Below are 15,009 nucleotides of genomic sequence, written 5' to 3' on the forward strand. Positions count from 1 at the left end.
GCCACTGTAAAGTCACTGAGCCCTGCTAAGGTCTGGTCCATCAGCCTTTGGAATGTGGCTGGTGCATTTCTGAGACCAAAGCTCAGGACTCGAAACTCATAGAGACCAAAAGGGCTGCAAAAGGCGGTCTTTTCTTGATCCCTGGGATCAATTCTTAATTGCCAATATCCCTTTACCAGGTCCAATGATGAGATGAACCGACAACCCCCTATGGTTTCAATCAGGTTGTCTAGCCTGGGCATTGGGTAGGCATCAGGAGTGGTTACGCGGTTTAATTTCCTGTAATCAACACAAAACCTAATGCTCCCATCAGGCTTGTCCACAAGGACTATCGGAGAGGACCAAGGACTAGAAGAGGGGACGATTATGTTCTCCCTAAGCATCTCGTCCAGCTCCTTCCGCACCTTGTCCCTATAGGGTCCCGTTACTCGGTATGGGGATACTGCCTGCGGGGGTGCATCCCCTGTGTGGATCCGATGCATCACTCCCTTCACTATCCCCGGCTTGTTGGAAAACACCTGTTGATATTTACTGAGCAGCATTTTTAGTTCTTGCTGCTGGTCTTGGGTGAGTGCAGGACTGATCTTTACCTCCTCTGGGTTGTATTTTACTTCCCCTCTACCCTCCCAGAAGGGTAATTCAGCTTCCTCACTCTCAGCTGCTTTTATCGCAAATAAAACCCTCTGTTCCCCTCTGTAGTAGGGTTTTAGGGCATTCACATGAACCACCCTCCTGGCTTGGTTCTCCTCCTGCTCTATAAGGTAGTTCAGGTCTGACATCTTGGAAATGACCCTATATGTTCCTGCCCATTTGAGCTGCAGTTTGTTCTCTCTGCAGGGCCTAAGCCAAAGCACTTCCTCCCCTGGGTCAAAGTGCCTCTCTCTAGCTTTGTGGTCATACCATGTTTTCTGTCTGACCTTCTGAGCTTGCAGGTTTTCTGCTGCCAGCTCTAGATTTCTCTTTAGGTCATTCATCAAGGTGTCTATGTATGTCACAACGTCTTGTGGGTCATCCTGGGTGATCTGCTCCCAATTTTGTTTGATCAAATCAAGGGGCCCTTTCACCCTTCTCCCAAATAAAAGTTCAAACGGACTGAACCCGGTACTGGCTTGTGGCACTGATCGATAAGCAAACAAAAGGGATTGCAGCTTCTGGTCCCAATTGTTTGGATTCTCTGCCAAGTAAGCCCTAATCATGCGCATTAGAGTCCCATTGAACTTCTCAGTTAACCCATTACTTTCAGGGTGATAAGCAGTGGTTTCCTTGTGCTTAATTCCACAGATTTGCCATAAGCGTTTCATGAGCTTTGATGTGAACGATGCTCCCAAATCTGTGATTATTTCTGAGGCAAATCCCATCCTGGACATATACCCCACCAAGGCATCTGCCACTGTGTTAGTTTCAATGTTAGTCAAGGGAATGGCTTCAGGGTACCTCGTGGCATGGTCCACAATGGTGAGAATGAACCTGTTCCCCCTCTTTGTGGCCTTGGGCAAAGGTCCCACAATATCCACCCCTATGCATTTGAACGGAGTGTCAATCACAGGCAAAGGGCACAACTTTGCCTTGGTCCTGTCTCGGCTATTCCCCTGCCTTTGACACACATCACATTGTTTACAGAATTCTTTGATCTGCTTCCCTATTTCAGGCCAGTAAAAATTCTGTGTGATTCTCTGCTGTGTTTTGTTCACCCCTAAGTGTGCAGCAAACATGTCAGAGTGCCCCCTTTGTAAGATCATGGGGCGATACTTTTCAGGTACCACTAGCTGACTTCTGATCCCATCTCCCCCTTTTGAGATATTCCTCAGGGTCTCTCTATACAAAATCCCCTTTTTCTCCAGAAATCTCACTGGGGTTTCAGGTGTTAGCTGGGCGTCAGTCACCTGTTCAAAACACTTTTGGAGAGTGGCGTCTGCCTTTTGCTCTTGTCCAAATCTGCTGTCTGTGGTTAAGGTTTCCACCACAGCTTCTGAACTCCCCTCTGCTTCCGTCTCTGGCTCCTCATTACCCCCCTGAACTGTCCCCGTGGTGGCTTGTGAACGTGTAATCACTAGCACCCGTTTCACATGTTCAGCCAGGTCATTTCCCACGAGCACGGCTGCTGGCAGAGTCGATGAAATTGCTAGCCGCCAAACTCCCCTCCAGCCTTGAAAGTTCACAGGTACCTCTGCTACTGGCAGTGAGATCACCTGCCCCTCAATCCCTGCCACCTTCATGCTCTCATTTGGGATTACATATTCCCTAGGAATAATATCTGGATGGCACAGGGTCACCTGAGAACAAGTGTCCCGCAGCCCCCGATACTGATGGTCAAGTATTCCTACGTCCACCCCTGCTGTCTCAAACAACTGAGAATCTGTTCTCACCAGTAGGCAGCGCCTGACCTCTACAAGAGGACCATTTTCCTCAGCCTGATCAGCAGATGTAGCTGTTCCAGATTGAGTAGCCATGGCAACAGGCTCCCTCAGTGACAATGAGCCTTGCTCTTTCTGGACACACAACACAGCTTTTGGCTTGGTTCCACTCGAATCCTGAGGCACAATTCCTTTTAGCTGCTTTAATTTCTCACACTCTGAGATTAGATGGCCCTTTCCCTGACAGAAATAACATTTTCTGGTGTATTTTGAGTCTTTCTCATCTTGTTTTGGTTTTCCCTCCAAAATCTGAGGTCTTGGTTTCATGTCTGAGGGCTTCCCTTCACCATGGGCCCCTCCCCCTTGCTGGTTTTTCCCTGGTCCCTGAGAGTACTTGCTGTAGGTTTCTTTAGGTTTCCCCATCGCTTTCCCCTCACCCAAGGGCTTTCTTATTTGGGAAATAAAATCTGCGATCTCGGCTGCTTCTGCCACAGATTTTGGTTTCCTTTCCCTCACCTGGAATTTCAGTTCCCCATGCAGGACTGAATAGAACTGTTCCAGCGCTATCAAGTCTTTGAGCTGCTGAAAGGTCTCTGTCCCCTCCTGAGATAGCCATTTCTCTAGCAGCCTCACCAATTGGGCCCCCACTTGGGTAAACGTCTGCTCTGGTTTCTTGGTGATTGACCTGAATCTTTGCCTCAGCTGTTCCGCATTTATCCCATGTCTTGCAAACCCCAGTTTTTTAAATTCTGCAAAATCTTTCATCAGTTCCTGTGGCATCTCTGAATAAACTTCAGCCAGGCTACCACTGATTAAAGATTGCATGATGGTCATCTTCTCAGTTTCCCTCACTGAGAAGTCCACAAACGCTCTTTCCACTAAGGAAAAGACCACCTCAGGACAATCTCCCTTGTGGTACACAGGGAATTTCTTCAGGTCAGCTTTAGACAATTGGCCTCCCTCAGAATCCCTATTGTTATTATTGTTCTGGTTCATCATTTCCAATTTTCTTAACTCAAACGCCATCCTTTCTTTTTCCAGAGCAATTTTCTCTCTTTCTCTCTCTAATTCAAATTGCCGTTGTTTCTCTCTTTCCCTTTCCTCCATTTTTTCTCTCTCTAATCTTTCCTCCATTTCAAATTGCCTCATCCTCAGTTCATGCTGTTGAGCTATGAGCAATTTTCTGAGTTCTGGGTTCTGTTCTCCCGTGCTGTCACCTTGCACTGAGCCAAATTCATCCTCAGAACCTTGGTCAACCTGGGGGTCTTTCACTTCACCCATTTCTGCCATTTGGCTTCGAGTCAAGGGCATAATCCCCCCCCAGAACAGGCTGCTTTAAAAAGTCAAGCCTCAAAATAAAACGACCACTTTTTTTTTCTTTTGCCTCAGAACCAGCTTTCTCTATAGATTGCTGCTGTCCTTTCAGCACTACTTGCAACAGTTGCGAGCTAGAGTCTACCCCCCTCTGCTGGGCCTCTCAGCAGACAAGCTAGCTCACTGCTATTTCACAGTTTTGCCTCAGCTTTTTTTCCCGCCAAAAACAGGTTGCCTCAGAGCTCCCTAATCTAGCCCCCAATCTGAGGTTACACGTTCTTCTACTAGTGCACCCCCCCGTGAGGCACACCTAGAAGATTACCTACGCGCTCTCAGATTGTCCCTGACTAGACCCCCCTTGCTCTGGGCACACTTGCCAAGGCTTTGCTGGACCGCTGGACAACTGGACCAGTCGTATCCCACACGCTGGACACCAATCAATGTGACAAACCCAGACCTACTGGGATCTGCCACACGTTAACTAAGCTGCCACCAACCATTCCCTATAAGAAGTCACACAGACCAGGGATGGATTTTCAACAAATAAAAGAATAAGGTTTATTTAAATACACACAGGGAAAAATAAAACGATCAGGTGAATAAGATATAGTAACGTGGCTTAGTCTCATTCATACATGCACACAGTTTGGTTCACACAGAACACTTAACTTGAAGCACAGACCCTGAACCTATCAGTTCTGGCTAACCAACAGACACCTGAACCTATCAGGTTGGTACTGACTGACACACAGTAGTACCCTGTCTGACACACAGACTCCCACACCAGCTTCTTCTTCCCAGCTGCTGCTTCGTCACATCCCAGCGTCTCCACTTCTCCACACAGGCTTCACCTATATATACAGTACAGCCCCTCCTCCTGATGTCCCGCCTTCCACTCCCCATAGGATGGAACTTTCCCTCCAAACCCATGACAGACAGGTAACATCAGTGCTGTATGTAACAGTATCAGAAAAGGAAAAAGTATCAGAAAAGAAAAAAGTAGCAAGGCACATGGAATACCTTCCTGCCTCGTTACTAAAACAAAACAGTACTGTGTTGCCAACCATGTCAGTACAAGGAGCTAACAGCACGTAGATTCATCCCACCGCTGCCACCATGTTCCAACCCAGTTTCCTGTGTAGGAGAACTTGAACGGTCGGACAGAGAGTAATTTGAAGTTTGAGCACCCCTATACAGCTGGGTTGAGTCCTGAATTACCTCAGCCAGGGCATACAACAAACTTCTTAGAAGTCTGCCCTAAAAAGATACTTGCTGACCCTTAAAAAATATCAGTAGGAAGTTACACATGAGCTTTGTAGTCCTAAGATCTACTTGGCTCAATAAGATAGAACTCAGTAGCTTAATGTGGCCTTGCTTCCCCCTCAGGGTATAGCTATGACAGTTTCATTGTTCAAGAGACCAAAAGATTTTATAATTATTGTTTTTATTGAAAAAATTAAGTCAGTTTGAAGCAAAAGCATAGCAAATAAGCGTTTTCAGGGCTTTTTGCAAAATAGAAATAAGGCAAATAATTCTCTTTTAATTACAATAGCTCTAAAATCTCTAAAAGCTTCCTTAGGGTAGGCAAAAGGCTTAAAGCCCCCCTTTCTTTCTTCCTTGACTCCCGACATCTTCCCCAGTCCTTTACCGGCACGGAGCAGCAGGCAAAAAGACCTAGAAAAATCTATAATGGAAAAAGATAGAAGGATAGAACAAAAGATGTAACTCTGCACATAGCAAAACTTCCTTTTTCAATCATCTTGGTACCTCCCTTCTCCTTCGTTTCTCACACTGTCATCCAATCACAGCATAAGCTTATAGAAGCTATCCCTCCTTCTCTTCTAATGAGAAACAGGTGTTTTTTTCTCAGTCCATTGCCTTCTACATCACAACAAATGTCTGATCTTCTTATTGGCTTGTCCTGGCCTAAAGTAAAAACATTCCCACAGCCCTCTGGAAATACATTCCCAACATACAAAATATTTCATACATAGAACCAATATGGAATCCATTTTACATTGTTCACAACTATGTATCTCATCTTCAGTACATGATTTAAACCCCATAATCTGATCTATGACAGATTTATCAGGAGCTCTGAATAAAGCTCTTTCCACATTCCATGCACTTCTATGGTTTCTCCCCAGTGTGAGTTTTTTGATGTAATCTAAGGTCACCACTGCGACTAAAGCTCTTTCCTCAATCTATGCATTTATGTGGTTTCTCTCCAGTGTGAGTCCTTTGATGTGACTGAAGATGACTACTCTTGCTAAAGCTCTTTCCACATACCATGCATTTATGTGGTCTCTCCCCAGTGTGTGTCCTTTGATGTAAGCTAAGGGAATCACTGCGACTAAAGCTCTTTCCACATTCCACGCATTTATGTGGTTTCTCCCCAGTGTGGGTCCTGTGATGTACCATAAGCAGTCCAGCCTGACTATAGCTCTTTCCACATTCCATGCATTTATGTGGTTTCTCCCCAGTGTGGGTCCTTTGATGTACCCTAAGCTGACCACTCTGACTAAAGCTCTTTCCACATTCCATGCATTTATGTGGTTTCTCCCCAGTGTGGGTCCTTTGATGTAACCTAAGGCCATCACTGCGACTAAAGCATTTTCCACATTCCATGCATTTATGTGGTTTCTCCCCAGTGTGAGTCCTTTGATGTAACCTAAGGACATAATTGAGACTAAAGCTCTTTCCACATTCCATGCATTTATGTGGTTTCTCCCCAGTGTGGGTCCTTTGATGTAACCTAAGCTGACTACTCTGACTAAAGCTCTTTCCACATTCCATGCATTTATGTGGTTTCTCCCCAGTATGACTCCTTTGATGTAATCTAAGGACATCACTGCGAATAAAGCTCCTTCCACATTCTGTGCACTTATATGGTTTCTCCCCAGTGTGAGTCCTTTGATGTAATCTAAGCTGACCACTGTGACTAAAGCTCCTTCCACATTCCATGCATTTATGTGCTTTCTCCCCAGTGTGGGTCATTTGATGTAACCTAAGCTGACCACTGTGTCTAAAGCTCTTTCCACATTCCATGCATTTATGTGGTTTCTCCCCAGTGTGGGTCCTTTGATGTAACCTAAGGGCATAACTGCGACTAAAGCTCTTTCCACATTCCATGCATTTATGTGGTTTCTCCCCAGTGTGGGTCCTTTGATGTAACCTAAGGGCATAACTGCGAATAAAGCTCTTTCCACATTCCATGCATTTATGTGGTTTCTCCCCAGTGTGGGTCCTTTGATGTACCCTAAGCTGACCACTGCATCTAAAACTCTTTCCACATTCCATGCATTTATGTGGTTTTTCCCCAGTGTGAGTCCTTTGATGTAACCTAAGGTGACGACTCTGACTAAAGCTCTTTCCACATTCCATGCATTTATGTGGTTTCTCCCCAGTGTGAGTCCTCTGATGTAACCTAAGGACATAATTGAGACTAAAGCTCTTTCCACATTCCATGCATTTATGTGGTTTCTCCCCAGTGTGGGTCCTTTGATGTAATCTAAGGGCAAAACTGCGACTAAAGCTCTTTCCACATTCCATGCATTTATGTGGTTTCTCCCCAGTGTGGGTCCTTTGATGTAATCTAAGGGCAAAACTGTGACTAAAGCTCTTTCCACATTCCATGCATTTATGTGGTTTCTCCCCAGTGTGAGTCCTTTGATGTGACCTAAGATGACCATTTTCACTGAAACTTTTTCCACATTCCATGCATTTGTACGGTTTCTTCCCTGTGTGAGTTCTTCGATGTGAACGCAGATTTCTTCTACTGCTGAAACTGTTTTTACGTTCCATGTTTTTCTATGATTTGTCCCCAGGGTGATTCTTTAATCTGAATTAGCGGCACTGGTCTGAAGCTGTCTCCACACTTCAGGCATTTAACCCGTTTCTCCTTTAGCTCGTGGGTTTTTCTAAGCTTTTCTTTCCAGGTTCACACTTGACTTTTTTCAGGACCATCATGTTTGTTACCTGATAGAGAAAAAAAGAAGGCATATGTCTCCTGAAGGCTTTACTGGCAAATTTGAAAAATTAGCCATATTGTGAAAACAGCATGTACTCCCCTTGCCTAAATTCCCAAACGCCACACAGTCTGACCTTACCCATGGGAGACACAGCGGGGAACCTCGGGTTGTGCAACCAGATATTTAAACCACAGAGCTATCCAGCCATCTTACTCAGAAATATAATGATAGGGTTTGATGAGAATTGAGGTTTCACTGGAAAAGTTCCATGCTTTACTTGCAAATTTCCTCCACTCTACGGTACTTAATTTAAAGGCTTTGCAAGTCCATAAATGTATTGAAAATGGTGAACCCATGAAAGGAGGAAAGGAAAAAAGAGTTGGAGAACGTGGATTAGTAAAAAGCCACTGTTGGCTCAATTCAGCTTGCTATCTACAACAATTCCCAGATCCCTCTCGCTCGTAGTTTTGCTGAGCCAAGTATCCTCCATCTTGTAAGTGTGCAATTGGTTTCTTTTTCCAAGGTGCAGGACTTTGTACTTAACCATGGCCAGGTAGGATCTTGCTAAAAAAGAGGGGGAAAATATTATTAAATGTAGTGGTGAGGGTTTAGGGTTTTTTTTTTTAGGAAAATAGTTAAAGTTTGAGGATATGTTACTATTGGGTGTTTCTTTTCTGGGGTATGTCATCAGAGTATGGGACCAAATGGAGATGTGATGCTAAAATGGAATGGTTTAAAGTCTTGATAATAAAGATAAATGTTAATGGATGAAGAGGAAGAGAAGTTAAACCCTACCAAGGATGAAAGAAGGTATAATATTACGATATGAAATAAACTTATATAGAACTGATATGCAAGATGTTTGGAAAGAAGTGAAAGGAGATGTAAAGTTTACTTTTTATTCATCAGCATATAAAAGTTATTTTAGGATAGATTATATATATTTACATCTAGTGATTGTGATTTAGTTTGTAAGACAGATATAGGGCTTTTAAATGTAGCAGATTGCACATTGGTGAATATGGATTTTAAGGGTACATGTGACTATAAAGAAGCTAGGAGGTAGAGGTTGTCATGATCTAGGTTATTGAAGCTAAAATGTAATTTCTAAATGGGATTTGTAGTCATGGAATGATGTAGAAAGGAAATCATCTCAGCCTGTGTCATTTTTCTAGAAGCATTGAGAAGTTGTTTTTCTTTACAGCTAGCTAGGAATGTTATCGTGTAGATAGCATGACCAAGGCTATGCTTGGCGAAGACGAAAACTCATAATATCGAGCAAGAATGTCAACAACATCTGCAGTTCTCATGAGAAGAGGAGGTGGAGAGAGACAAGAATCCTTTGTCCTGATTGGCTTACACCAGTGGAGAGTGAAGGAGGGGGTGCTTTCAGCGTGTGAAGAAAATGACAGGATGGTACAGAGAGAGAGACTCTTTTTGACTCTTTTCTAACTCATTTTTAGATTAATGGATTTTACCATGGATTATTGATTTTTGAATGGACTTTGGAGTTCCCAATGCTAAGATGTAGTTCTTAGTAGAAGAATAGAAAGTGGGGGGGGGGAGGCCTAGCCTTACCTGTTTTCTAGTTAGTAGAATTTCCTTATTTTATTTTTGTAGCTGGGATTTGTTAAGATTCTAACTACCTGTAGTTATGGAAATGTTTTTGAATGCTATTTATTTATTTATTTAATTTTATTTTATTTATATCCCGCCTATCTAGTCACGATGGACTACAAACTGAATTTAGCTAAATCTTTATTTTTCTAATAAAATAATAATACTTAAGAACTTATGCTTGGTCTCTTGAACAGACAACCTGCGACCATACTTAATTGGATTACTTACAGGCCACAAAACTATGCTACTTTGAGTCCAGTATTTTCCTGAATTCTGAGAGTTCTAAATGTCTCTAAGACTCATGGTTATAATTTGGTTTCGGAAGAGGTTTTTAATTGGGGATAGTCTTGGGAAAGGGTGCCAGTGGGACAGCCTGGTTGAGACAAGGACTCATCTCAACTCAAATAGGGGTCAACTGGACCTGGAACCTCTCTATACCAGCTTTCAGCATTCTCTTAGGAGAGCTGATCGCTTACAGAGGTTACATAAAGGAATTTTATGTCAAAATGTTCGTATAGATCAGGTCACTAAGAAATACAGTAAATCAAAGTCTTCAACATACTCACATAGGAAAGCCAGGGAAACAAGCTGGGTGTAGGTCAGCCAAACCCCTGAAGCTGATTCACTGGGAAAGTTTGAGGCTGTCGTAGCCACGGGCAGGCGCCAGGGATTGTAGGGGCTGAAGTTGGGATAAAAGCAGGTCAGGCAGAGCATTCGTTGCTGCCCCTTTGCTTAAGGGCGGTCAGGCTGACAGTGGGATCGTGAGCAAAAAAAGCCATATGTTCTGTACACGATTTTATAGTGAAGTTCAGCTATTTAAGTTAAATGTTTAAATACAAAGTATTTTTCTAATTATGTTTGCCTGTCATAGTTTTTTGCATCCGGAGAGAAAGGCAAAGCATGGTGTTTCTGCCAGGTCTCCCTCATTCCCTCCAGAAGGGAAACATCTACGCTTCCACCAAGGACACTGTTTGTGTCCAGGTATCAAACGTTTTCTTGACATTTTACAACATAAACATACATTAGACAAAACGGAGAAAGAATTGACGGAAATATGGAGGATAAGAGAGGGTAGTAATTTGATGTACTATGAAATGTGTAACAAAGGGTTACTACCTAAAATTATTTTTTCCTTTAGGATGAAACCAATAAAGATTTAAAAGTCTTACAAAACATAATTAACAGATTTTGAAATGGTGATGAAAAAGCAAGGATTAATAATAATAATAATAATAATAATAATAATAATAATAATAATAATAATAATAATAATAATAATAATAATAATAATAATAATAATAATAATAATAATAATTTATTGTCATTGTAAGTATATACACATACAACGAAATTCACAGACACCCAGAGACCAGACACATGCACACACATAAAATTCCCAAACACTCCCCACCCACTAAAAGTCCCACTAAAAAGTACTGGTATTACTATCAGAAGCTAGGATGATTAGGTTTACCAAGGAGAAGGGAACTAGCACCTCATGGGATGCTCTTAATGCAGCCTAAATAGCATTGGCCTTTTTTGCAGCCACATCGCACTGTTGGCTCATCTTCGGCTTCTGCCAAGAGACGCAAAGCGGCTCACAACATTAACATTCACACAGTTAAAAACACAATACACTAGATATTAAAAGATAAATTAAACAATGTATGATTTAAAATACAATTAAAAGATTAAAACAGGAAAAAAATTATCTGCCAAAATGGGGTTCAGGGATTCCGTTATAACTTTTAAAAGCCTGCCTGAAGAGATGGGGTTTTAGCTCTTTCCAAAAGGATAAATGGGAAGAGGGAGAGCGTGCCACGGGCTGAGGGCTGCCACCGAGAAGGCCCTCCTTTCCCCGTGTCCCTATAAGGTGGGCTTGCACTTGCAGTGGGAGCAAGAGGAGGGTCTCCTCTGCGGCTCTGAATCACCAAGAAGAGGGACAAATGATTTCACCCCGTAGGTTGCAGAGGGTGGTGCTTTGATTGGCTCGTGACCTACCCCAAGAAGGACCCACCTGGTTGTACAGAGAACTCTGGCCAGAGGAGAACAGCGGTTCTTCTGGCCAAACAGGAGGAAGGAGGTGGACGAAGGCTGCCCATCACCCCCCCCAGGGCCCGTTCCCTCCAGTGAAGGCCACCCCCAGCAGGGCCATGAACACCGAGGCCCCTCCTGGACGGGCCTTTAGAGAGAATAGGGAGATTTCCAGAACACTCCTTTGCTGGCTCGCAAGTCGAGGAGACCCCAGCACCCAGGGGAGGAAGAGGGGGGTAGGAATGGGGACTAAGAGGGGCCCTGGGCCTGATCCACCAGAGAGCTCCTTAGGTTCTTCTAGGAGAAAGGCGAGAGGGGAAAAAGGCTCCCTCCCACCTTTCCCTCTCCAAAAGAACCCCCCCACACACACACGCAGGAGCGGCTTCTTCCGTTCCCCCTCCTGGATCCCAAAAGAAGGAGGGGGGAATTCGGGGAAGCGCCCCCGACAAGCTGTGTCTCATCCACAGCAGTTAACGCAGGGTGGAGCCCACCTGGATTGGGAGCTAAACCAATAAGAACACTCTGCCCATGTTCAGAGAGGCAGCATGGTAGACAACCAAGCGGGGACCCCTGCAACCTGGGATCAAAGCCCGCCCCCCCCCCCTTGGGCCAGGAAACCCACCGGTCGGGTGCGTCCTTCGGGGGCCTTCCTTTGTCAAATCCGAGGTCTCTCGCCTCCCCGCGGGTTGGCTGGAAGTCCCTTCAGAGGCTACGAAACGAAGTGGAAAGAACAGAAAAACTAAAGGGAAGGGAAGAAGATGGAGAGGTCATTCCACCCCCCCGCCCAGTCCTCTGCGAGGGGCGGAGAAGGACCGGTCGGGTCAAGCCCATCTCTGTGGCCTCCTGGTCCCTCAAGAGTAGCTACGGGAGACCTGGGGGTGGCGGCCCCCTCCCGAAAAGGCTCCTTTATTTGTTTATTTGTTTGTTTGTTTATTTATTTATTGGATTTTTACCCTGCCCCTCTAGACCATGTCTACTCGGGGTGGCTTACATAGATAAAACAGAACAATATAAAATATAAAATATATAAAATCTGGGGCTGCCAGCGATGAGGGTGAAATGCTCCGACCTCCTTACCCGAGCGGCACAAGAAAGGGCCTCCTGCTGACGGGAGAGTAGGTGGCTGGAGAGCTCTGGGGTGTTGGATCTGTGACTGGGGAGGTGGAGGTTGGGAGTTCGATTCCCCCCCCCCAATGGGCCACCTCCCGCGAGAAGAACCAGCCGGGGCGGCCTTGGGTCAGCTCCACCGTCCCTGGAGAAGGAAGATGATTAATGTTTGAATAGGATGGAGGTGCCTGTGATGGCAATTAGAAAGAGCTCACCTGCCTGGCAAAGGCTGGAGGGATCTGGCGTGTGATCCCTTCTCTTTCGATCCTGGGAGGAATCTCTCCTCCCCCTCCCTGGGAGAAGAGAAGAAGCCAAAGGATCCCTCTGGAGAGATCCCGGGGGGGGGGGGAGCAAAAAGGCTTTCCCTTTGGAGGGCTGCCTTTCTCCTTCTTCCATCCAGTGGGGCAGAGAAAGCAGGGAGGGAGGGAGGGAGGGGCCTTTTGCAAATTGGGGGGGGGGCTCTGAGTGGCGCATCCAGGAGAAGAGCCCCCCCTTGCAGCCAGGAGAGCCGACCAGAGGATCCTCTCCTTGCGGGGGGGGGGGGGAGATCTCCTTCCCGCCTCTGCCCCAAAACCCATGGCCTTCCTGGGCCTCTTTCTCTTTCTGCCCTGCTTTCCTCTTGGGGGGGGGAGGCTTTTCCTGCAAGGCCACCAGGAAGCCCCCCCCAAACACACACACACACAAACACCCCCAACACACAGGCACAGGGAGGGAGGGGGGCAACCCGTCCACCCACCCCCACAACCCCTTTCCTGCAGCCTGGGATCTGGTCGGGGAGGGGGAATCTGGTCGGCCCCTCCCTCTCCTCCATCCAGATCCACTGAACCAAGAGATGCTCCTGAAGAGTCCCTTCAAACCCTATAGACTGGGAGGGGGGGAGGGGGATCCTGAAGAGGCTCAGGATGGGAGGCCAGGCATCGGGGGGGGGGGAAGGAGGGGAGCCCCATCGCCCCCAGCTGACCCCCCCTCGTCACCCCGAAAGGCCCCACTTCTGGGACCCCCCTCGTGCCCTCCCTTTGCAGACCCCCCCCTCCCCCCCTCCCTCCCTCCCTCCTCCCCACTGCATCGCATACCCCGCTTCCGACCTGGGGTGTGTGTGTGAAGTTTTGGGGAGGGGGTTTCCTGGAGGAAGGAGAAATTGGGGGGGAGAAAGAGCACCGGGGGGGGACGCTCCCCACATTCCCCCCCCTCTGCCACCCCCCCCCAAAAAAAGGCTGCCTGCAAGATCCGGGGAAAGAAGGGGGTCGAGGAGGACCCACCGACACGCACAGAGAAAAGGGCCTGGGTGTCTCGCTCGGGGGGGGGACTAGATCCAGACCCCTCCCAGACTCCCCATTCGGCCCCCCCTCCCAATTTAGCCCCCCCCTCCATGCGGGGAGGAAGAGGAGGAGGCGGAAGGCAGGGAGAGAAACAAAGGGACCCCCCCTCGCCCCCTCCCTCGAAGCGGGCGAGGCCTTTCGTGCTTCGCAGACGGAGCGGATTGTGAGGGGGGGGGTCTCCGGGGTTGGCGGGGGGGGGGAATTCTCCATCTCTTTAGCAACTCCTGAGCCCCACCTAAAAAAAAGCGGTCCTGCAACCCCCCCCCCCCGAATATGGCTCACCTCCTTGCCGGTCCTCTGGCGGGAAACTCGCGAGGAATCCGCTCCCCTCCCCCTGCAAAGCTGCCTCTTCGGGGGGGGGAATCCTAGAGGGTGGGGGGGGCAGAGAGCGGGGCTTCCCACCTCCGGTTCCCCTTCGACGCCGCTCCTGCTTCTTCCTCTTCTTCTTCTTCCTCCCCGTTTTTTCCCCCTGAATGGAAAGGGGGGGGCGATGGGGGGAGGGGAGGCCGAGGACGAAGCGGGTGGGGGGAGGGGAGGCAGAGCAGAAGGGGCGGAGCCTGAACGGGGGGGGGGGGAAGAAAAGATATTTTCCTCTCCTGAGGGAGGAAGCTTTGAGCGGCTCCTAAAGCCAGGAGGAGGAGGGGCGAGCTCTCATTGGGCCTCCCTTGTCTTCTGGGCGGAGCCTGAACCTCTCCCCCATGAGCGTCACCGGGTTGCCAGGCAACCCCCCTCATAGACGCCATAATAGGGCAGGGGGGACGCCCAAGGAGACCGAGGCTTGGAGGGCTTCTGCCCAGCAACGGTTGACGCGCAGGCGGCGCGAGTTCTCATTGGGTCCCCATTGTTCTTCGGGGAGAGGCTGCTTTGCAAGGGGGGAGGGGCCGCCAGAGGAAGAGAGAAGAAACGGGAGGGGGGGCAAATATGCGCTGTTGTTCTCCCTCAGGTTCAGGGGTTCACTCCTGCCCGCCCCTTACCTGCGTGTCGTCACGTCCACACCCTGCCCTTCTAAAGGCTTCTGAGTCAGGCAGAAGTTCAACAGGGCTTTTCCTGAGGTCCCAACCGGCTCCTCTTTCCCCACACGTTTGAATGGGGCAAGAGAAGAAATCCCTTCCCCCCCCCCAGGGACGAGGCTGGACAGGCCAGTTGTGGGACGAAGGAGACGAAGGAAACGTGGGCCAGCTTGGGGGGGGGTCACATCTCGGTGTTTGGGGGGGAAGCCCTCCCCCCCAGAAAGGAGGCCAGGAGTGGAGAGGGAACTCCCTGTTGAGAAGGACCAGTGACTCCACTCAA

General features: G+C 47.6%; 2 protein-coding genes across 4 annotated transcripts in view; one reads left to right on the top strand and one right to left on the bottom strand.

Annotated features, from left to right (window-relative positions):
* The window catches only part of LOC140702922 (uncharacterized), a 354,469-nt gene that overhangs the window by 208,614 nt on the left and 130,846 nt on the right, over positions 1-15,009 (top strand). The window lies entirely within an intron of this gene.
* The window catches only part of LOC144585082 (uncharacterized), a 31,646-nt gene continuing 20,834 nt past the window's right edge, over positions 4,198-15,009 (bottom strand). Inside the window, 1 exon segment of the mRNA XM_078382593.1 lies at positions 4,198-7,472. Within this exon segment, the coding sequence (XP_078238719.1) occupies positions 5,799-7,472 (1,674 nt within the window). The 3' untranslated portion in view covers positions 4,198-5,798.

The sequence above is a fragment of the Pogona vitticeps genome, chromosome Z (genome assembly GCF_051106095.1).
Source record: "Pogona vitticeps strain Pit_001003342236 chromosome Z, PviZW2.1, whole genome shotgun sequence".
Classification (NCBI taxonomy): domain Eukaryota; kingdom Metazoa; phylum Chordata; class Lepidosauria; order Squamata; family Agamidae; genus Pogona; species Pogona vitticeps.